Source organism: Dreissena polymorpha, chromosome 4, assembly GCF_020536995.1.
Source record: "Dreissena polymorpha isolate Duluth1 chromosome 4, UMN_Dpol_1.0, whole genome shotgun sequence".
NCBI classification, from domain to species: Eukaryota; Metazoa; Mollusca; class Bivalvia; order Myida; family Dreissenidae; genus Dreissena; species Dreissena polymorpha.
In genome coordinates this window covers 25429021-25451868 of record NC_068358.1, presented here as the reverse complement: position 1 = coordinate 25451868, position 22848 = coordinate 25429021, and the positions used below count along the sequence as shown (strand labels likewise).

At 36.2% G+C, this 22848-nt stretch overlaps 2 protein-coding genes across 5 annotated transcripts in view; one reads left to right on the top strand and one right to left on the bottom strand.

Moving 5' to 3' along the window:
- Positions 1-105: 105 nt before the first annotated feature.
- Positions 106-15088, bottom strand: LOC127876391 (ATP-dependent Clp protease proteolytic subunit-like). Its single transcript, XM_052421582.1, has 6 exons — positions 14965-15088; positions 14175-14339; positions 13400-13496; positions 7992-8179; positions 4157-4262; positions 106-296 (listed from the first exon to the last, which is right to left on the bottom strand). Exons 1-6 carry the CDS (start codon positions 14995-14997, stop codon positions 187-189), a joined length of 699 nt encoding a protein of 232 aa, XP_052277542.1. The 5' UTR covers positions 14998-15088; the 3' UTR covers positions 106-186.
- LOC127876389 (amyloid protein-binding protein 2-like) overlaps positions 15057-22848 on the top strand; it is a 42993-nt gene continuing 35201 nt past the window's right edge. For all 4 annotated transcript variants that reach the window (XM_052421580.1, XM_052421579.1, XM_052421578.1 and 1 more), the window contains exons 1-5: positions 15057-15201; positions 16635-16843; positions 17791-18088; positions 19025-19160; positions 20560-21252. In XM_052421580.1, coding sequence (XP_052277540.1) covers positions 15158-15201; positions 16635-16843; positions 17791-18088; positions 19025-19160; positions 20560-21252 — 1380 coding nt within the window. In that variant the 5' untranslated portion in view covers positions 15057-15157. The remainder of the gene's footprint in view (positions 15202-16634; positions 16844-17790; positions 18089-19024; positions 19161-20559; positions 21253-22848) is intronic.

The window sequence follows — 22848 nt, the reverse complement described above, 5'->3', positions numbered from 1 at the left end:
CTGACTCTTAACATCTATTATCATGTTTTTATTCTGAGAGGCACAGATGCAGGCAGCATACTGAACTTGCCAAATACTAGCAATCCTTAACAAGAATACACAATGCTCTGTAAAACAAGAGTTTAATACAATGTATACTGCAACAACAGAACAATGAAGGACACATGATGGCACATTTCCTCGTGGTCAGTTAGGGCTGCTCTGGGGTGGGGGTGCCGTGCCCACTACATGATCTATCAGTCCGAATTCCTTCGCCTTCTCCGGTGACATGTAGTTGTCACGATCCAATGCTGCCTCTACAAGGTACAGAGAATCTAGTTAACCCTTTGCATGCTGGAAAATTTGTTGTCTGCTAAAATGTTGTCTACTGAATTTGTAAAATTAAAATTTTCTTCGATTTTTTTCAAAGAATACTATAAGAATAGCAAACAGTTTGGATCCTGATGAGACGCCATGTTCTGTGGCGTCTCATCTGGATCCAAACTGTTTGCAAAGGCCTTCATAATTCGGTTCCAGCAAGGAAAGAGTTAAATACATGTCATTTATAAAAACTAGTACCATGTTCCAACAAATGTTCTAATAACCAGATACTTTTATTTCAAACACAAGGGTATTTTTGCATCACAGCCAAAGTAAAAAAAGTAATGAATTGTCTATTATAAAGGCTTAAAAATGTTCAAAGATTTTAGGAAAAAAATATTTGAAATTCCACAACAGTAAAATTGGTATGTAAATTTATTTCTATGTATTTTTTTAAACTCAATTTTATTAGCTTAAAAATCCACTATTGTATCTGTTAAGATTTCCGATGCTTATGACAGTCATTTGCAGCCGCTTTTTTAATATTAAATATTTTTTTAATACAACTTTCAAAAAATATTTCACTATTGTTATTTGCACAGTGCACAATAAAAATGTGTTTCCATTAGCTGAAGAGAGACGTCACACAAGTAACCAATGGCCAGGTGAAGCCTGCATTTTGATATCTGTGTGCTATCTACTAAGAGGATTTGCCATCTGATAAAACCAGTATAATAGTCATAATACAAGATCCTGTACTGTTACTGTACATATCTGACACTTTGGTCTCAGTGATAACTGTATCTGAAACAGTTGCTTCTTCCCATAGAAGATGAACATTGCTATGATAAGGCATTATCCCTCTTCAAGCACACAGCAATATAACCTTTATTAATCACGCTGATAGTCTAGGGTGTATGATCAATAATTTCAATGACATGCCTAGGTCTATACAATACTTAACTTAGGTTCTAATCTCACTTCAGACTGCAGGAGACCATGGTATTGCAAATATAAAAAAAGCTGCAAGATCTCTTTAGAGAAATAATGTGTAAGATTTCGTTCAAATATTAATGGAATTATATTCTAGTGAGTGTTAAAACTGCCCTTCCTTAGCATTACAAAACTAGATTTGTGTTACTAATGCGACTAAAAATACCCCCATACCACTTTGTCACAGGAGTAGCATCCATGCCTATGGCTAGGTTCAAGGGCACATGAGTAGCATCCATGCCTATGGCTAGGTTCAAGGGCACATAACTCAGAAATAGATGTATCACTGAGCATGAAAATAGTGTGTTGATGATACATGTCAAGTTTCAATAATTTCGCTTGAGAAATGCGGATGAGTAAAAAGTTTGCTCAGTGGCACAGTACCATGGAGCATGTCGATAACTTGGAATGAACAAAAATGTCTGGCCCATATAAATGTCATGGTAATTATTAATTTAAGTTTAAATTCAATTGCATCTACTTAACAAACTGACAACAATTAATGCAGACAGTCCGAAAAACAAACTGACCGACCAGCATATTTACTACAAAATATGCATGGTAAAACTTTGTTTTCAGGGATATAATCAAATTAAAATGTACTAACACAATTTTAACAACTTGCAGTTTAAGTAATTAAGAATGTCCAAAAATGAAAAGTTAACAAGAGCTGTCTCCAACGGAATACATATGCCCCCAAAAAACGCTTTTTCGAAAACTAAACGCAGATTTCGAAACCTAAACGCTGACCCTAAGTTCAAGTTCAAGTCAAAGGGGTCAAAATTTGTGTGCGTATGAAAAGGCCTTGTCCATATACACATGCATACCAAATATGAAGGTCTGAATCAACATAGAAGTTACAAGCATTTTTCAAAACGGAAACGCAAAAGTGCGACAGACGGCCAGAAAGACGGACGGACAGTGTGACTGCTTTATGCCATCCTACAGGGGGGGCATAAAAAAAGTAAAGTTTTGATATAGGACAATAACAATTCAACATGCACAACTTCATAACATAAGGAAAAAAACTAAATTTTTCGATGGTTCAAGGGCCATAACTCAGGAGTGTCTTAGTCAATTTGGCTGATTATCAAACTTGACCTAGATCTTATGACCTTACACATTTTCATGAAGTGTGGCAGAGATCCTATGACATTGGCTCGTGTTATTGAGCGGAAACGAGAAAAAACACAATTTTTCAATGATTCAAGGGCCGTTACTCAGGAGCGTCTGAGTCAATTTGGCCGATTATCAAACTTGACCTAGGTGTTATTGCCCTACACATTTTTATGAAGTGTGGCAAAGATCCTATGACATTTGCTCGAGTTATTGAGCAGAAACGAGAAAAAAAAAAATTTTACGATGATTCAAGGGCAGTAACTCAGGAGTGTCTAAGTCAATTTGGCCGATTATCACACTTGACTTAGATGTTATTGCCTTACACATTTTCTTGAAGTTTTGTGAAGATTTGATGACAATAGCTCGAGTTATTGAGCGGAAACGAGAAAAAACACAATTTTACAATGATTCAAGGGCCGTAACTCAGGAGTGTCTAGGTCAATCTGGCTGATTATCGAACTTGGCCTAGATGTTAGTGCCATACACATTTTCAAAAAGTGTGGCAGAAATCCTCTGACATTTGCTAGAGTTATTGAGCGGAAACGAGAAAAAAAACAATTTTACGATTATTCAAGGGCCGTAACTCAAAGAATGTCTAGGCCAATTCGGCCGATTATCTAAGTTGACCTAGATATTATTGCCTTACACATTTTCATGAAGTTTGGTGAAGATCTGATGACAATTGTTTGAGTTATTGAGCGGAAACAAGAAAAAACAATTTTACAATAATTCAAGGGCCGTAACTCAAGAGTGTCTGGGTCAATTTGGCCGATTATCGAACTTGACCTAGATGTTAATGCCTTACACATTGTCATGAAGTTTGGTGAAGATCTGATGACAATTGCTTGACTTATTGAGCGGAAACTAATCAGGACGGACGGACTGACTGACTGACTGACGGACGGGGCGATTTTAATATGCCCCCAGAACCTATGTTCTGAGGGCATAATAAAATAACATCCAGTAACATATAAACCTAATACACCCCGCTTCTATGGGAGATTATTTTTTTCATACAGTTGGGGATAGCAATTGTGGGTTATCTGTCATACAGTATATAAAGCATCAACTAAATGCAAAATATATTTTGAGCTTAACCAAAACAAACGTCCTGCATCAATTTTGTTTAGTGGAAAATGAGTACCTAAAGGAACTATTTTAGGCAAACAAATTATAGCACTGCTTGAAATGGCATTGAACTTTTCATTACGTGATAGCAGTTTCAATGAAAAACAACTAGATGCTAAATGCTTTCCAACTGCCGCTTTCAGCTCTCTTTTGTTTCAAATTATATGAGAATTACCGATCAAATTATATCACTGTTCAGTTGTCTAAAATTTAACAACCATATTATACATGTATGTCATTTTGGTTCAGAGACGTACCTATTACACTGTACAGCCGTTTGGTTGTCTAAGACTTACCTTCCACATTAAACAAACTGTTTCTTTGTCTGAGACTTGCTTATCAAATTATATGGCTACCGGTATTTGTTTGACTGAGACTTACATGTACCTATCACAACCTATGGCTGTTTTGGTTGTCTGAGACTTAACTATCACATCATATGGCTATTTGCTTGTTTGAGACATACCTATTACACTATATAAATGTTTCCTTTTCTGACTTAACTATCAAACTATATGGCTGTTTGCTTGTCTGACACTTACCTATCAAACCATATGGCTGTTTAGTTGTCTGAGACTTACCTATGACATTAAATGACTGTTTGGCTGACACTTACCTATCACATCGTATGGCTGTTTAGTGTGCTTTACATAGATGTTGTTCAACTGTTCTTTGATTCTCAGCAAATTGTCTACTCGTATTTTAACATCTGTTGCTTGACCCTGATAATAAAGTCAGCAGTTGAATCACATGGATAGGGTCATGAATAACATCTGTGCCAATAGCACACAGCTTAAAGAGTAAATTTTGCTCAACAGCTGTTAACTTTAAGATATTTACTAAGTATGTAAATTTAATATTAAAGAGACTTGTCGACAGATTGTCAAGATGACAATTGTTTAACTTTTTTTAACAGATTAAAAAAAACAACAATAATTATCAGGGAAAATAATTCCATTATGAGGTAGACACATACTAAAACAATGGCTGTTTGTAAAACATGCATGCCCCCTATATGGGCTGTCAGTTGTAGTGGCAGCCAATGTGTGAATATGTTTTTTGTCACTGTGACCTTGACCATTGACCTAGTGACCTGAAAATCAATAGGGGTCATCTGCCAGTCATGATCAATGTACCAATGAAGTTTCATGATCCTAGGCCTCATTATTCTTGAATTATCATCAGGTAACCATTTTACTGTTTCGAGTCACTGTGACCTTGACCTTTGACCTAGTGACCTGAAAATTAATAGGGGTCATCTGCCATTCATGATCAATGTACCTATGAAGTTTCATGATCCTTTGTGTAAGCATTCTTGAGTTATCATCCGGAAACCATTTTACTTTTTTGAGTCACTGTGACCTTGACCTTTGACCTAGTGACCTGAAAATCAATAGGGGTCATCTGCCAGTCATGATCAATATTCCTATGAAGTTTCATCATCTTAGGCGTAAGCAGTCTTGAGTTATCATCCAGAAACTATTTTACTGTTTCGAGTCAGTTACCTAGACCTTTGACCTAGTGACCTGAAAATCAATAGGGGTCATCTGCCAGTCATGATCAATGTACCTATGAAGTTTCATGATCCTAGGCCTAAGCATTCTTAAGTTATCATCCGAAAACCATTTTACTATTTCGAGTCACTGTGACCTTGACCTTTGATCAAGTGACCTGAAAATCAATAGGGGTCATCTGCCAGTCATGATCAATGTACCTATGAAGTTTCATGATCCTAGGCCTAAGCATTCTTGAGTTATCATCCGGAAACCATTTTACTATTTCGAGTCACTGTGACCTTGACCTTTGACCTAGTGACCTGAAAAACAATAGGGGTCATCCGACAGTCATGATCAATGTACCTATGAAGTTTCATGATCCTAGGCCGAAGTGTTCTTGAGTTATGATCCGGAAACCATCTGGTGGACGGACCGACCGACTGACGGACCGACCGACCGACCAACATGTGCAAAACAATATACCCCCTCTTCTTCGAAGGGGGGCATAAAAAGAGCTTTGTTTTGTAGAGTGCTCACAAGGTAAATGTTGACAATGGAGTATGCCTGATTGATGAAAGAAAATAAGGAAATCACTAAAGCTGAGGTGAGCTTATAAACAAAGGGAAAAAACTAACAAGATGGCCTGAAAGGCCCAAAGTCGCTCACCTGAGAATCAAAGGAAATGACCTGTTCTGTGCAGCCCAAGATGTCTTTAGAACAAATGTTCTTACCAACTTTCATGACTAGTAAACACCCTGGCAGCCACGTTTTTCAACAGATCAAAACCATTTGCATACACATCCAAGATATCATTTAAACATATATTCTGACAAAGTTTTATGAAGATTCATGAAGCCATATAAGGAAAAATGCCCCGCCCCGTGGTGGCCATGTTTTTCAAGCAACTGGGACCATTTTTCAACTTGTCCAAGATATCATTGGGACAAATCTTCTGACCAAGTTTCATGATAATCGGATAAAAAATGTGGCTTCTAGAGTGTTAATAAGGTTTTACAATAGCTATATAAGGAAAAATGCCACGCCCCCTTGGCGGTCATGTTTTTCCACCAACCGGAACCATTTTAGAACTCATCCAAGATATTATTGGGATGAATCTCCTGACCAACTTTCATGAAGATTTGACAATTAATGTGGCCTCTAGAGTGTTAATAAGATTAAACTAAAGTCATATATCGCCATTTTAGGAAAAATGCCCCGCCCCCTGGTGGCCATAATTTTTAAGCAACCAAAACCATTTTCGAACTCATCTAAGACATTATTGGGACAAATCTTCTGACCAAGTTTCATGAAGATCGGAAAATAAATGTGGCCTCAAGAGTGTTAACAAGGTTTTACTATAGCCATATAAGGAAAAATGCCCAGACCCCTGGTGGCCATGTTTTTCAGCCAACCGGCATCATTTTTCAACTCATTCGAGATATTATTGGGATGAATCTCCTGACCAAGTTTCATGAAGATCGGACAATAAATGTGGCCTCTAGAGTGTTAATAAGGTTTTACTAAAGCAATATATAGCCATATTAGGAAAAATGCCCCGCCCCCTGGTGGCCATGTTTTGAAAGCAACCAAAATCATTTTCGAACTCATCCAAGATATCATTGGGACAAATCTTCTGACCCAGTTTCATGAGGATCGGAAAATAAATGTGGCCTCTAGAGTGTTAACAAGTTTTTACTATTATAGCCATATAAGGAAAAATGCCCCGCCCCCTGGCGGCCATGTTTTTCAACCAACTGGCATCATTTTTGAACTCATCCAAGATATTATTAAAATGAATCTCCTGACCAAGTTTCGTGAACAGCCAACAATAAATATGGCCATTAGAGTGTTAACAAGATTTTACTATAGCCATTTAAGGAAAAATGCCCCGCCTCTTAGCGGCCATGTTTTTCAAGCAAACGTAACCATTTTCGAACTAATCCAAGATATCATTGAGACTAATCTTCTGACCAAATTTCATGAAGATAGGACAATAAATGTGGCCTCTAGAGTGTTAACAAGGTTATAGTAAGGCCATATTAGGAAAAATGCTCCGCCCCCTGGTGGCCATGTTTTTAAAGCAACCAAAACCATTTTCGGACTTATCCAAGATATAATTGGGACAAATCTTCTGACCTAATTTCATGATGATCGGAAAATAAATGTGGCCTCTAGAGTATTAACAAGGATTTACTATAGCCATATAAGGAAAAATGCCCCGCCCCCTGGCTGCCATGTTTTTCAACCAACTGGCATCACTTTTGAACTCTTCTAAGATATTATTAGGATGAATCTCCTGACCAAGTTTCATCAAGATCGAACAATAAATGTGGCCTCTAATATGTTAACAAGTTTTTACTATAACCATATATAGCCTTATAAGGAAAAATGCCCCGCCCCTTGGCAGCCATGTTTTTCAAGCGAACATAACCATTTTCGAACTCATCCAAGATATCATTGAGACCAATCTTCTGACCAAATTTCAAGAAGATTGGACAATAAATGTGGCCTCTAGAATGTTAACAAGGCAAATGTTGAAGCCGCACGACGCACAACGCACGAAGGACAACTGACAAAAGGTGATCACAAAAGCTCACCATGAGCACATTGTGCTCAGGTGAGCTAAGAATAAGGGAGTAAGAGTTATGATTCTTGTGCCCTGCAAAGCGTCTCAATGAGATCTACATGTATCTACATTTTCAAGCTGAAAACTTTAATATTATTTAGATATTTTCCAGACAAGAGATAAAAAGGACAGACTGACAATCTAAAACCAGTACACTCCCTGCACAACTTTACAGAGTAGGGTAATAAGTTATTATTGGAGTAATTTTCTTGTATAGATGTTTGCAGAGAGGACTTTTTCAATATAAAAACACACACAATATTTTGAACTGGGAGATAATTTGATTTTTAATGGTTATATAAAAATAAAAATAATAAGTTCTGCCATACTGAAGCGCCACCCAGTGGTTGGTGCAGCATGATCTGTGAGTTGGGGAGGGCGTGACGGCGCCCATGTGTGCCTGCGGCCAGTAGGAGGGACCCCATGCTTGCTGCCTGACCCACACACCATGTGGCCACTGGGCAGTTGATTAGCTGCATTGTGTCATAGATCGCCATCCCTGCTGTCACACTGCCGCCTATTGGAAGGGAATCAAAAGCAGAATGTACAGTGGGAGGGAATGAAAAGAGGAATTTAGAATGAACATGACTACTTTGAAGTAGTTGGGAACGTAAACAGTTTCAAAAAGAAAAGTTTAAAATAGAGAATCATCAATCAAATTAAAAATTAATTGTAAAGTGTTCATAAAATGTTTTAGAAATACACATATTACTAACATAGCATTGAAATTCAGATACCTAAAATGGTGCCTATGCAACTCTATTTTTTATATAATAATTCTGTAAAAATAAACAAAACGTATGAAACGTATAAATAATACAAAAGTAAGTGAAATTAATCACTTTTGGAAAACTTCTTTGACGGTCCTATGTAAAATGTACATTATTAATTTAAATGTCCTAATTTGATTTTGTTTTTGTATCAAACTTAAAGTTTGTTTTTAATTTCCTTTATTCCATGTTTTAAGCAATGTTTATTTCTAAGAACTTTGCAAAGCTGTCTTTTTTACAAATTGTGGTAACTTGGAAGTAATTAATTGCCCAGTTATTTGTTTGCGCCTTCCATTCATGCTTTCTAACTTACCAAGTCACTGCTGATTGACACATATGTTAATTAATCAGCATCAATTATATATACAATTGTATGTGCTTCAAAATGATTGTACCAAATGTTTTAAGAACTATTAAAACTATTTTCTTTGAATCTTTGAATACTAGTATATTTTTAGTATGTGCATAAAAACACAATTATTGTAGAGTTTCTTTATATTTACAATCTCTTAAATAGTATTTACTAACTTTCATATCAACATCATAATTATTTCTCCATGTTGTTATTAACTGCATATGTTCCTTGTTATTTTAAAGAATTTTTTAAAAATTGTTTGAAATAACAAGACTATATAAATGATGTTACCTAGTTGAATAGATTTTTTAATCCATGTTTAGCTCTGGTGATTTAACCCTTTACCACTTAGATACGTATTTTTAGGCATTCGTAGTCTCTCAGAAAGTTCAATTTTATTAAAGGTCTTACTTACTAGATTCCAGTTTGAAAGGTTTCAGTTCCAACCCTTAGATACTGCTGAGCAGCAAACAGCTAGCATAAAACCTGAACATACTGCGAGTTACTCGCAGGCTGTTCTGGTTTTATGCTGTTTGCACATAGTCATTTTTACTTTGCCTCAGACCAAAGTGAGTTGAAAGAAGGTCATCCAAAGTTCATTCCTGTAAAGGTTTTATAAAATATACCAAACGGTTCGTGAGGAGAAGTTGATGGAAGAAAAAATTCACTGACAGCCAAATTCTGAACAAACAGTATCCTAAAAACTCCCCGTTAGCACTATGTGCTGAGCTCTGATGAACTAATAAAATACAAGCAGGCAATGATGGCTTTAACATGCTCACTAAAGTTCAAGTTTTACAATAATTGTGCAAGATTTGAGTTTGTGAACTTGTATTTTATTTCCCATGTCTTGTTATTTCAATACTAACATTCATTCTTTGTCTAATTGAAATTGTGTCTCAAATTCCACACTTACAATAACAATATTAATAAGTGTGTTTTTTTTACAGGTTTAAACCTGATGACCTAGTTTTTGACCACACTTGACCCAGACGCAAACTTGTCATAGATATCAAGATATCGATATCAAGATATAGATATCAAGAAATGAAGATAAACATTCTGACCAAGTTTCATCAAAATTAAGTGATTAATGAACCTTCTAAAAAAGTTGTAACAAGATTTTGCTTTGATTGACCTGCTAACAAATTGACCCAGAAACAAACTTGGCCAATATTTGTGGAGGTTAAAACTCTGACCTTTTATCATCAAGTTTGAGCAAAAACAAGGGCTGTTTGTAAAACATGCATGCCCCCCATATGGGCTCTTCGTTGTAGTGACAGCCATTGTGTGAATATGTTTTTTGTCACTGTGACCTTGACCTTTGACCAAGTGACCTGATAATCAATAGGGGTCATCTGCGAGTCATGATAAATGTACTTATGAAGTTTCATGATCCTAGCCATAAGTGTTCTTGAGTTATCATACAGATAACCATTTTACTATTTCGGGTCACAGTGACCTTGACCTTTGACCTGAAAATCAATAGGGGTCATCTGCGAGTCATGATCAATCTACCTATCAAGTTTCATGATCCTAGGCATAAGCTTTCTTCAGTTATCATCTAGAAACCATTTAACTATTTCGGGTCACCGTGACCTTGACCTAGTGACCTGAAAATCAATAGGGGTCATCTGCAAGTCATGATCAATGTACCTATGAAGTTTCATGATCCTAGGCATAAGCGTTCTTGAGTTATCATCCGGAAACCATTTTACTATTTCGGGTCACCATGACCTTGACCTTTGACCTAGTGACCTCAAAATCAAAAGGGGTCATCTGCGAGTCATGATCAATGTACCTATTAAGTTTCATGATCCTTGCCATAAGTGTTCTTGAGTTATCATCCGGAAACCATTTTACTATTTCGGGTCACCGTGACCTTGACCTTTGACCTAGTGACCTCAAAATCAATAGGGGTCATCTGCGAGTCATGATCAATCTACCTATCAAGTTTCATGATCCTAGGAATAAGCGTTCTTGAGTTATCATTCGGAAATCATTTTACTTTTTCGGGTCACCGTGACCTTGACCTTTCACCTAGTGACCTGAAAATCAATAGAGGTCATCTGCGAGTCATGATCAATATACCTATGAAGTTTAATGATCCTAGGCATAAGCGTTCTTGAGTTATCATCCGGAAACCATTTTACTATTTCGGGTCACCGTGACCTTGACCTTTGACCTAGTGACCTGAAAATCAATAGGGGTCATCTGCCAGTTATTATCAATCTACCTATGAAGTTTCATGATCCTAGGCATAAGCGTTCTTGAGTTATCATCCAAAAACTATTTTACTATTTCGGGTCACCGTGACCTTGACCTTTGACCTAGTGACCTGAAAATCAATAGGGGTCATCTGCAAGTCATGATCATTCTACCTATTAAGTTTCATGATCCTAGGCCTAAGCGTTCTTGAGTTATCATCCTGAAACCACCTGGTGGACGAACCGACAGACCGACCGACATGTGCAAAGCAATATACCCCCTCTTCTTCGAAGAGGGGCATAAAAATGTGGCTGATAATAGTGGTAATAGTTAAAAGTTGATAAGGCAGGATGCACACCACACCACTCCAGACGTAGACTAATTACAATTTCTCAACTCGACAACAGATAATAACATATTAATTTAATTGATCAATATAGCCTATAATACAAATTAAGTATGTTTGAAGTCACAGGGCTTGGAGTTTGTTCTCTTTTTATCAAATTTTGCAGAAACAAATGCTTTAGCACTCTCAAAGGAGTCATGTGCAGATTTATTTTTAAGTAACATTTATGACAGTTTTTAAAGTTGATTAAATTACTATATTGACCACATGATGTAGAAGCTTAGTTTAATAATTGCAACAAGTATTACATTATTCTAAGCTTATTGTCTTTGTAAAACATATATAGTTTATAATACATATATAAGACATCTTGCATTTTAAAGCAATTTCAACTAACATGGCTAATTTTCTTATCACTATTTTGTTTCAACTATTTAGTAGTTTGGGCGGGATCTATTATACTTTGGAATGAATGTATTTCCAACATCGGAATTGTAAGGACATTTAAGAACAAAGTAATATTCACCCCCAATATCATTTTGGTTGCATTAAACAAATTCGTGTTGATCTCTGATGATGTTCTGGTGTCTACCAGTTTCAATAAAATAATTTGTGAGACAACAAACGTAATTTAGCAATAATGTTCCTACCTATCTTTTTTATTTTCAACAAAATCAAGATATGCCGATCTTTCGATAAGTGGTTTTGAATTCCTTATATAATATCAGTGAACTCGATTGTGTGACATTTATATTCCAGTTAGTGATATACTGGTCTTGTAATCTGTTTTTAAGTAACAGGATTAATATATTAGAGTTCACAGATTTGGGGAAAAGCCATACATAGTAAAACCGGTTTGATTAAGAATGTCCCATACTTTGGCTGACCAATTGTTAAACAATTAGGTTATTGAAAATATTAATATAGTAATTACAAACTCTGTACCAGTATTTCGTTGCTACATGTAACAATGAGGAAAGACATTAATTCAGTGTTAAGAAATGTTTTTAATGGCATCATCTGTATCAGATTATGTCAAATGTCAGTCACTTGTGATGGGATATTTTCAGACTTGACAGATGTGCAACTCCATTTAGTTGAGTGCAATATTCAGAATATGCACAACATTTTTAATTGACAACCTAAGAAAACCAGGAACATTTTAGAGACTTAGAGAGGCGTGGGGCTTTATTCTACAGCAAATGTAGGAAATATTAGACCACATTACTATCATCACTGTTATGCTCAGCCTTTCAATATTTACATTCATACGTTGCAAGCATTCTCATGGTAAATATTTCAAGTTACCATAAGATACTTATTTTGAGACAGGAACTTTCATTCAATAGTCATGAGGTCAGACAGAAAGATACAAAAATATTTATTTTTTTTATTAAAGAGGCAATTATATGTGGGCTTTGCTTTTGATATGCTTACATTCAGAGAGAAGGTTCCATAGTTTAGGGCTTAAAAAACGTCTGATCATTTAAAACAGGAATCTGTCAAATAAAAGAATGTACACATGGGTTATGCTGTCTTTGATAAATTATTATTATAATTGAATGGTATGAACTGCACAATATTTACAGCTTATATAATCTGTACATAATTCTAGAATATACCATCTAGTTAACATTCACATTTATCAAGTCTAAGCCACATTTTCTTGAAGCAATCTGACTTGGATTCTCAATTGCATTTGAAATTGATTTTCTTTATTCTTCCATGGCTTTTTGTAATTTGGTGTAAACAAACATAAAATGAATATAAATGTTAAAAATTAAAATAAATGTCAACAAAGTGAAAACGAATTGGACATCTTATTAAAAGCCAAATTAAATCAACGTAATTTAATCTTTTTTCAGCACCACCAAATTAAACATCAATGTTCTTGAAATCAATTTTTCATTGTCAAGATATATTAAATTTCAATGTTAATAAAAAGTTGTGTGAATACGGGACCTGATAAAGACGTTACAAAAATCTTATTCACAACCACAACATGTTACCTCTAACCCTTGATGTCAGATATTTTCAGCATCTGGTGTAGGGACTTACCAGGTGAATTAATATACATATTGATTGGTTTCTTGGCATTTTCTGACTGCAAGAACAACAGCTGGGCAACTACCGTGCTGGCTGCCTGGTCATGAATCTAAAAGATAAATAACAACAGCTGGGCAACTACCGTGCTGGCTGCCTAATCATGAATCTAAATACATATGAGCAGCAGTCTGGGAAAACAGGGCTTAATGCATGTACGCTTTAATTGCATTCTTTTAAACAAAGGAAGACTCTTCTTCGTAAAATTCTTGTTTCAGCAGTGTCCCTGATGAGCCTGTACAGACAAATCTGGGAAGACCCTTTATGCACATGTATTAAGTCCAGTTTTCCCAGAACATAGCACATAACACAAATAAAGCATCATACTGCAAATGTTTGATAGTATGAATATACACTTCAGACTTAAATATGTTTAAAGTCTTAGGAGTGAAAGGTTTGTATAAGATATAAAATTAGCTAACCTCTCACATAGATCATTTGCATCGTTTGTGTGAACTAACAACTTTCTGACTAAATATTGCATTACTACAGCTGAGCCTTCGTTAACATTTGGAACATGCCTATATTGCGGTTGCTTATGTACATCACAAGATATTAATTGTTCATCAACACTAAAACAGGTAAACATAAGCTTATTTCATGAAGAGAAATAAGATAACAAGCTGTGGTCTACTTACTTGCTACTGGCTTACATTTGAAAACAAGTATAAAGTGCCATCTTCAATGGCTGCATATTATTGTTAAACTGTCTTTATCCACCCTGACCTACCTCACCCATTAGAAGTACAATGCGTTCATTAAGCAGCCTGGAGTAGATGTCATACGCACGCTCCCCAGACCCTGTGTTCTCCACTACTATTGGAACATGCCACAAGTGTCTGCTTTGGGTCGTGTGGATACAGCTTCGTAATGCCAGGTTTTGGCATGCTGTTACCTACAATGGCAGAGAAATAGTACAATAGCAGAGAAATGATATAGCCCTAAACATCATGATTAACCAATATTGTAAACTGACTTTAAAGTGTAGTACCTTGTAATTAAGTACTTTTCATTGCTATAGTTCAGCTGTTGTAAACAGTCTTGAAGCCAATTGCTACTTTGTTTCATGAAACTAAAATCATCTTGGATTACAAATTCAAGGAGGAACGTTAAAGATTATATTCGAAATATCATGATCATTGAATATGTTGCATAGTTCCATGACTCAGAATGGAAACCGATTCTTCTTTAAATACAGCACTCCTTCTAGACTTAATTAATATAAGATTTTGTACCATATTCCTCATCTTGGGGGGGATAATTTGTAACTGCTTGTAAAATCGATCAACCAATAACAGGGATGTTGTAAATGTCATTGATGCCCAAACATTCATTACAATGTTAAGTAGCGAACTATTTTGGCACATCAGCAATGAATTGTGTAACCATTTCACATCGCGAAAATATATGACAGTTTCAATGTCAGTACGTTCGTTCATATTACCGTGAGTGTTCATTTCATTTATTTGATCAATCTCATTTTTTATAGAAATTTAATAATTTATTTATATTTCACAAACCTTAATTAGAGATTTAATAGTTTTTGAAAGCATTGTATTCGTGTTTACAATGTTGACAGTTGAAATCTATCTTCATAACTTCCAAAGGTATCCGAATGACGAAAAATGGCTGTCTAGCGACGTTTTGATGATTATTTTGTGTTAGGTTATTGTTTGTTTTACAAAGAGGCGTGATAACAAACAATAAGCAAATATGACAGCCGCTGTAAACAGAAAAGGAACATTTGTTCTGTCTGAGTAAGATTTATGTCTATTGTTTATGCTTACATTTCCATCTTCAAAAGCACCTGGTCAATCAATTTTCAATCATAAGTTGCTAGGGAAGCCAAATTAGTAATTTTTATTGTTTGATTACCGCATGTATATGTTGACTTAATATATATATATTTTAAACCAAATGGTCTATTTTTCATTTGAAAAATAATGTAAACTAAGCGAAATGTTACATTAACTTTTAATATCTGCAGTATTTCCATAAAGTAAAACAGGAAAATGAAAATCTTACATGTTTCCACTGTTACAAACATATATTTACATAGCAGCAACATATATGCCAAATTAACTTTTTTTGCTACCTGGTTGTAGTTGGACTGGAACTCATGCCAACAAAAGCTATTGTTATTACTCTAAGATTTCGTACACTTAAAAATAACTTCAGTCCCAAACTGAAGATAAAATAAAATATATAAAAAATATGTGTCCGAAAATTTATGGACAAATTAAAACTATTGCATTGACATTCAGATGTGGGTTTGCAATAAGTAAAACTTTTTTGACCAACGGGTTCAAAGATGAGTACCTATACTCTAGTATGAACCTGAAATTAGGGCACTTAAATATAAATCTGCAAACTATTAATTCTTTGTTTGTTCATCAGCCGTAGTCTAACACCTTAAATTATTTGTATAGTAATAGGGGTGCTTTTTGTTTTGAAGCGTTTATTATTTGTCATAGTTATCTCTCAGGGGTGAATCCATTTTTTATTACCCCTATACATGGTTATTTACCCAATTACGCAATTGGTAGGGCCCTAAGGCAATCATTTGCCAGGTTTTATGACCTTAATCCAGTCATAAATGTTATGTTATGTTGTTTTAACTAGTTATAGTTTGTTTGTTGTGCAATATACATAGTCTTAGTAGTATCACAAAGAAGATAAGGCAATTTATTATAGACAATCATGTCAAGAAAACAAGCGTGCTGTTTCTAAGATGTTTATTTTACAACTGGCAGATAACATGTGCTTGTGCCGCGTGGGCATGCGCATAGAGATAAACATGCAGACATGTGTTCGACATATATAACAATTAAAACAGGTGATGGAAGTGACACCAGATATGCGAAAAGTCAGAGAAGAAATCTGGTAAAATAGCGCTGTAAAATGTACTGAGCTAAAATTTAGAGTAATAAATTATTGAAGAAAACCCTCAGTATGTCCCAAAATTTCTAGGCACAATTTTTTTAATTTTGACCAAAATAGGGGGTGGATAATAGTTTAGAGTGTCCAAAAACTTAGAGTTATAACAGTATGCACTTATATGAAAACATGTATGACCTAGGTACTAGTGAACCATTATTTATGGTTTGCATGAAAATAGCAAAAGTTCACAAATTACCAGTCATATTTCTTACACTGTAATTGCCTTCTTATGAAATAAGATTTTGTCCAGTCCAGAGCCAACAAGAGAATCTGGTATGGACAAGCAAAATGTGATGCGACTGAGGATAAACAGAATCGCTCTTGTCCAGGAGTTGCGAGTGGAACACATCCTCAACCACTTGATTGACACACAAGTCTTGTCTGAGGAAGACTTAAAGAAGATCCATGCTGGCTCCTCTCACTCAGACAAAGCCAGAATACTTGTGGATTTATTGCCAGGTATAAAATACTACATATTCGTGCTATGTATTTGTGTCTGCTGATACAGGTCACTGTGTTATAGAAACAGTGTCCACTGCACTTGGTTCAAAACCATCTTATGCAAAAAGAAAGCCATCACATTGACAATGGTCTCATCATATTGCTTTTGTCAATTAGGGAAAAGTACCTGTACCATACCCATAGGGAAAATAAGCTAGTATAACCCTGAAATCTGGAAAATTCACGTCCTGAACAGAAATCATCAGATTGAGAATTATGGATCTTTAAAATTGTTTGATATAAATTGCTCGAATCAATTCAATTTCAAATCTTCATTAACATGAATTTTAGCTTGAAATGTTTAGTTTCAATGCTCATTTTATTTGTAAACTTTCATATAATGCTCTTTTTCGAACAATGTTTAAGAAATGTTCATTCATTTTGGGAATTTTCTCAGGCGATAATTGGGAATTTTTTATAGTTTGTACTCGATTGGTAAAGTACCTTTTACAGGTACTTTATAAAGAAGGAAAAAAATCGCTATGTGTGAGAATTAATAGGTATTTAATATTCAGTTGCATGCCCCCGGATGGAAAGATCGGGGGTATATTGTTTTTGGCCTGTCTGTCAGTCATTGTATGTTTGTTTCCAAAAACTTTAACCAAAACTTTAAACTTCGTTAAAGTTTGATCATAACTTTTTGAATATTGAAGATAGCAACTTGATATTTTGGCATGCATGTGTATCTCATGAAGCTGCACATTTTGAGTGGTGAAAGGTCAAGGTCATCCTGTAAGGTCAAAAGTAAAAAAATACAATCCAAGGGAAGTAATACGCTTTAAAAGGGAGATAATTTGTAAACTTGCCAAATGATATATTGAAATTTTATTTCAAGGCGGCGCAATAGGGGGCATTGTGTTTCTGACAAACACATCTCTTGTTCATGTCAAGTTATTGTATTCTAGGTAAAGGTCAGCATATTGACTGGTACAGATCATTTCGTGAAGCCCTGCAAAACCCTGAAGCAGCCCAAGACATCAAGAAACGATATAGACTGCTGGTTGATTTCTTAGACAACACTGTCATCCACCGACCAAATTCACAGCAATCCAAATTTTCAGAACTCCCCAATCCAAGAAAGGACTCATTTAAACTACCGAAGTATGACCCTTTGCCAAACATTAAAGCGAATGGGCAGGCTCAGAATGTTCTTATTCTGGATGATGAGAGAAAACAAGATGAGAAAGAAGACAACAGTCTTAGGTAATCATATGAAGCTATACATGAATTCTGTAAACTTGCACTGTCGATTATAACATTTGATTAACAATAAATAATAGAAAAACAAAAGTTAAAAAAAACTACATTTAAATGGGTTGTGCTTAAGGTACTTTTATTCTTTCAATATCAGTTTAGAGAGGGTTTTTTTACAATCAAAAGAATAAATAAAACAGTTACATAAAATACAACTACAAATTCAAGAAAGGGAATAATTGGTGGTCTAATGTTGTATGTAAAATGTTCTGAAGTGTGTTTCTTTATTGGGTGAGATGTTAGAATTAATAAATCATTGTTGTTACATATTTTTATATGCTGCGTGTGTTGCAGAGAGGTGAGAAATTATAATTGTTATTAATGTTATATTTATGTATGCTATGTTTGTTGCTGACAGGTTGTAAATCATTGTTGGTGTGTATGTATGCATGTCGTGTGTGTTGTAAAGAGGTTTGAAATAATTGTTGTCGTATATGAATCTCGCTATGGGAAAAAGGAACTAGATACATGTTTGTAAAGTGTTGTCCCAGATTGACCATTCCTCCTATACTGAATTTTTGTTTAGAAAAAACTTCCTTGAACAAAAAATTCCACAAAAGCGAAAAGTGTCATCTCTGATAAGCTCATGCTGACTGCAGAGGCTAATCTGGTATGACTCTTTACGCACATGCATTTAGTCCCCATTTGACACTTGACGCACATGCATTTAGTCCCCATTTGACACTTTACGCACATGCATTTAGTCCCCATTTGACACTTTACGCACATGCATTTAGTCCCCATTTGACACTTTACGCACATGCATTTAGTCCCCATTTGACACTTTACGCACATGCATTTAGTCCCCATTTGACACTTAACGCACATGCATTTAGTCCCCACGTTCCTAGAGCGAGGAATATATGTATATTTTGTGTGTTGCAGAGAGGTTGATGAGAAGGATGAGAAGATTTCCATGTGGAGTGGAACGTTTGAGAAGACCAATGACTCAGTGACGCTTGTCAAGGGGTACTTTCAGCAGTGGATCCCCACACCAGACAACTTTCGATCCCTGCTCACGGTATGGACTACATTGTTGTGTTAATTTTTGTGAACAGCAGTGAGATAAGCTGACTTATTTATGGTGTTGAATGTGTCTTCAGTATTGGTAAGGGTTGCTGTATAAGTAAATGTTATTAAATTGAGTCATTGTATTTCTCACTTTAGCATGATAATTGTCAAAATGTAGTATGACATTATCAAATTTGAGTATTGTTTAGTCAGTAGTAGCGAAAGAGTCTGAATTAATTATGACATTATTGCACATTATACATTATTAAATTGTAAAATGTAAACAAGGCTTTTGGCTTAAATTTTCTCAAGTTTAAACAGGTGTTTTTTAGCTCATCCGCCGTACTAAAACCTTAAAATTGGCTCTAAAATCAAAGTGCTTCGACATACAACTTTGAAACTTCATATGTAGCTGCACCTTGATGAGTTCTACACGCCATACACATTTTTGGGTCACTTTGTCAAAGGTCAAGGTCACTGTGACCTCTACAAAAAAATGTTGACAAGCTTTCATTTATTCAAAACTGCATCCGCAGCAGAGCATTGGCACCCGCTATGCGGTGCTCTTGTTTAAGATAATATTCTCATTCCCGAAAATTATTATTACATCAAACTAAAAAAGTATTGTTAACATCTTGCTCACAATTTTAATGAATTCTGTTTTTATTCCAACATACTGAATGTGCACTGAATGTTATATGACACTAGAGAGATCAAGCCAATAGTGTTATAACTACTTATTTAAGAAGTTTTAGAGAAATTTCGGCAAGCTGATTAGGTGATAAGTCTTGTGGTTGCATATTGGATAATTTAATGGTGTCTGCCAGCTATTGAGCAGGCGGTTCTATGCTTAATCCCCACACTGTGAGCGCTCACAAGGATCTACACAAGAGAGAGAAATGAGAGTGTCTCAATAAGCCGTAATTTTGAAATGCAAGTAAGCTCAAATAGATACTGAAGATTCATTTATAATAATTTTATTTAGATTTTGTGGATTCATTAAATTCGTGATTTTTTTTAATAAAGTCTGATATTAGACTTTGGACTTGAATGTCAGATGGACTTTTGATTTTGTGATTGAGACGACCCACCTAAATATATGACAGTTAGTGTCAGACAAATACTATTTGTATTACTGAAGGTTTAAACCTTTCCGGCTCGCAAGCAATTGAAAATGGCTATATGCAAACAGCCTAAAACCAGATCAACCTGCGAGTGACTTGCAGTTTGTTCAGGTTTTATGCTGTTTGCAGCTCATCAGTATTAAGGCTTGGAAAAAATGAAGACTTTAAAATTGTATTCTAGTTAGAAAGGTCTTAAATTTAATATGATTTTGTTAGACACTACAAACACGTTAAAATGCGTATCTGAGTTGTAAAGCATAAATCTAAGCCCCTTATTTGTCCCAGGTCCCTCAGGAGCATCTGCACCAGCTGGGCCGGTCCTCAGACCCTGCAGACCGGGAGCAACTGGAGCATGAGACAAGGGCGCTGGAGCGTATCAAGAAACTCGAGATCGTCACTGTACTTGCACGCCGTAAAATGCTGCCGACGGGCTTCGAGCTCTGCATGTGCGATATTGTTCAGGAGATATTTAAAGAACCGCAATATTATCATCTGTATTTTAAATACCTGAAGTCATTGGAAGCCAATGATGTGAATCTTTTGCAAGACATTGTCACCTCTTTCTACTCAGTTTTGAAGAGTAACACCAAACAAGCGAGGAACTCAGAAAGCGTCAAGCACTTCACCTCGCTGGCATTTCAACTCATTGACTTCATGACAGAGTATGGTTACTACACAGACGCTGAGAAGGTCATGTCGGTACTGATGCAGTTCCTGAGCGAGTCCCACCACCTGGATATCTGGATGACCAAGTATAGGGGCTATGTCAAGCTGATGCACCTCCGCAACCGCAACTACAACTTCCTGTCTGCGAGTCAGGCGTACCAGTACGCCGTTGAGATGACATGGCAGATCAAGATGATGTCGTTCGGTCAGAACATCATCAACGAGGGGGAGCTACAGAATGAGCTGAGCCACATGCTCCTAGAGCTTGGCTCAATAAACCCGGCATACTCCTGGGCACAGAGTGCTCTCAAGGTGAGTATACATATGATGCAAATAACAGCCCTTACATTTTCAAATCATTAATTATCAATCCTCCACATCTTAGTCTTGCTCTGAGAAAACAAGTCTAAATGCATGTGTGTAAAGTGTTGACTCTCATCAGCCTGTGAAGTCTGCTCAGTCTAAATGCATGTGTGTAAAGTTTTGACTCTCATCAGCCTGTGAAGTCTGCTCAGTCTAAATGCATGTGTGTAAAGTTTTGACTCTCATCAGCCTGTGAAGTCTGCTCAGTCTAAATGCATGTGTGTAAAGTTTTGACTCTCATCAGCCTGTGAAGTCTGCTCAGTCTAAATGCATGTGTGTAAAGTGTTGACTTTCATCAGCCTGTGAAGTCTGCTCAGTCTAAATGCATGTGTGTAAAGTGTTGACTTTCATCAGCCTGTGAAGTCTGCTCAGTCTAAATGCATGTGTGTAAAGTGTTGACTCTCATCAGCCTGTGAAGTCTGCTCAGTCTAAATGCATGTGTGTAAAGTGTTGACTTTCATCAGCCTGTGAAGTCTGCTCAGTCTAAATGCATGTGTGTAAAGTGTTGACTCTCATCAGCCTGTTAAGTCTGCTCAGTCTAAATGCATGTGTGTAAAGTGTTGACTCTCATCAGCCTGTGAAGTCTGCTCAGTCTAAATGCATGTGTGTAAAGTGTTGACTCTCATTAGCCTGTGAAGTCTGCTCAGTCTAAATGCATGTGTGTAAAGTGTTGACTCTCATTAGCCTGTGAAGTCTGCTCAGTCTAAATGCATGTGTGTAAAGTGTTGACTCTCATTAGCCTGTGAAGTCTGCTCAGTCTAAATGCATGTGTGTAAAGTGTTGACTCTCATCAGCCTGTGAAGTCTGCTCAGTCTAAATGCATGTGTGTAAAGTGTTGACTCTCATTAGCCTGTGAAGTCTGCTCAGTCTTAATGCATGTGTGTAAAGTGTTGACTCTCATCAGCCTGTGAAGTCTGCTCAGTCTAAATGCATGTGTGTAAAGTGTTGACTCTCATCAGCCTGTGAAGTCTAAATGCATGTGTGTAAAGTGTTGACTCTCATCAGCCTGTGAAGTCTGCTCAGTCTAAATGCATGTGTGTAAAGTGTTGACTCTCATCAGCCTGTGAAGTCTGCTCAGTCTAAATGCATGTGTGTAAAGTGTTGACTCTCATTAGCCTGTGAAGTCTGCTCAGTCTAAATGCATGTGTGTAAAGTGTTGACTTTCATCAGCCTGTGAAGTCTAAATGCATGTGTGTAAAGTGTTGACTCTCATCAGCCTGTGAAGTCTAAATGCATGTGTGTAAAGTGTTGACTCTCATCAGCCTGTGAAGTCTAAATGCATGTGTGTAAAGTGTTGACTCTCATTAGCCTGTGAAGTCTGCTCAGTCTAAATGCATGTGTGTAAAGTGTTGACTCTCATTAGCCTGTGAAGTCTGCTCAGTCTAAATGCATGTGTGTAAAGTGTTGACTCTCATTAGCCTGTGAAGTCTGCTCAGTCTAAATGCATGTGTGTAAAGTGTTGACTCTCATCAGCCTGTGAAGTCTGCTCAGTCTAAATGCATGTGTGTAAAGTGTTGACTCTCATTAGCCTGTGAAGTCTGCTCA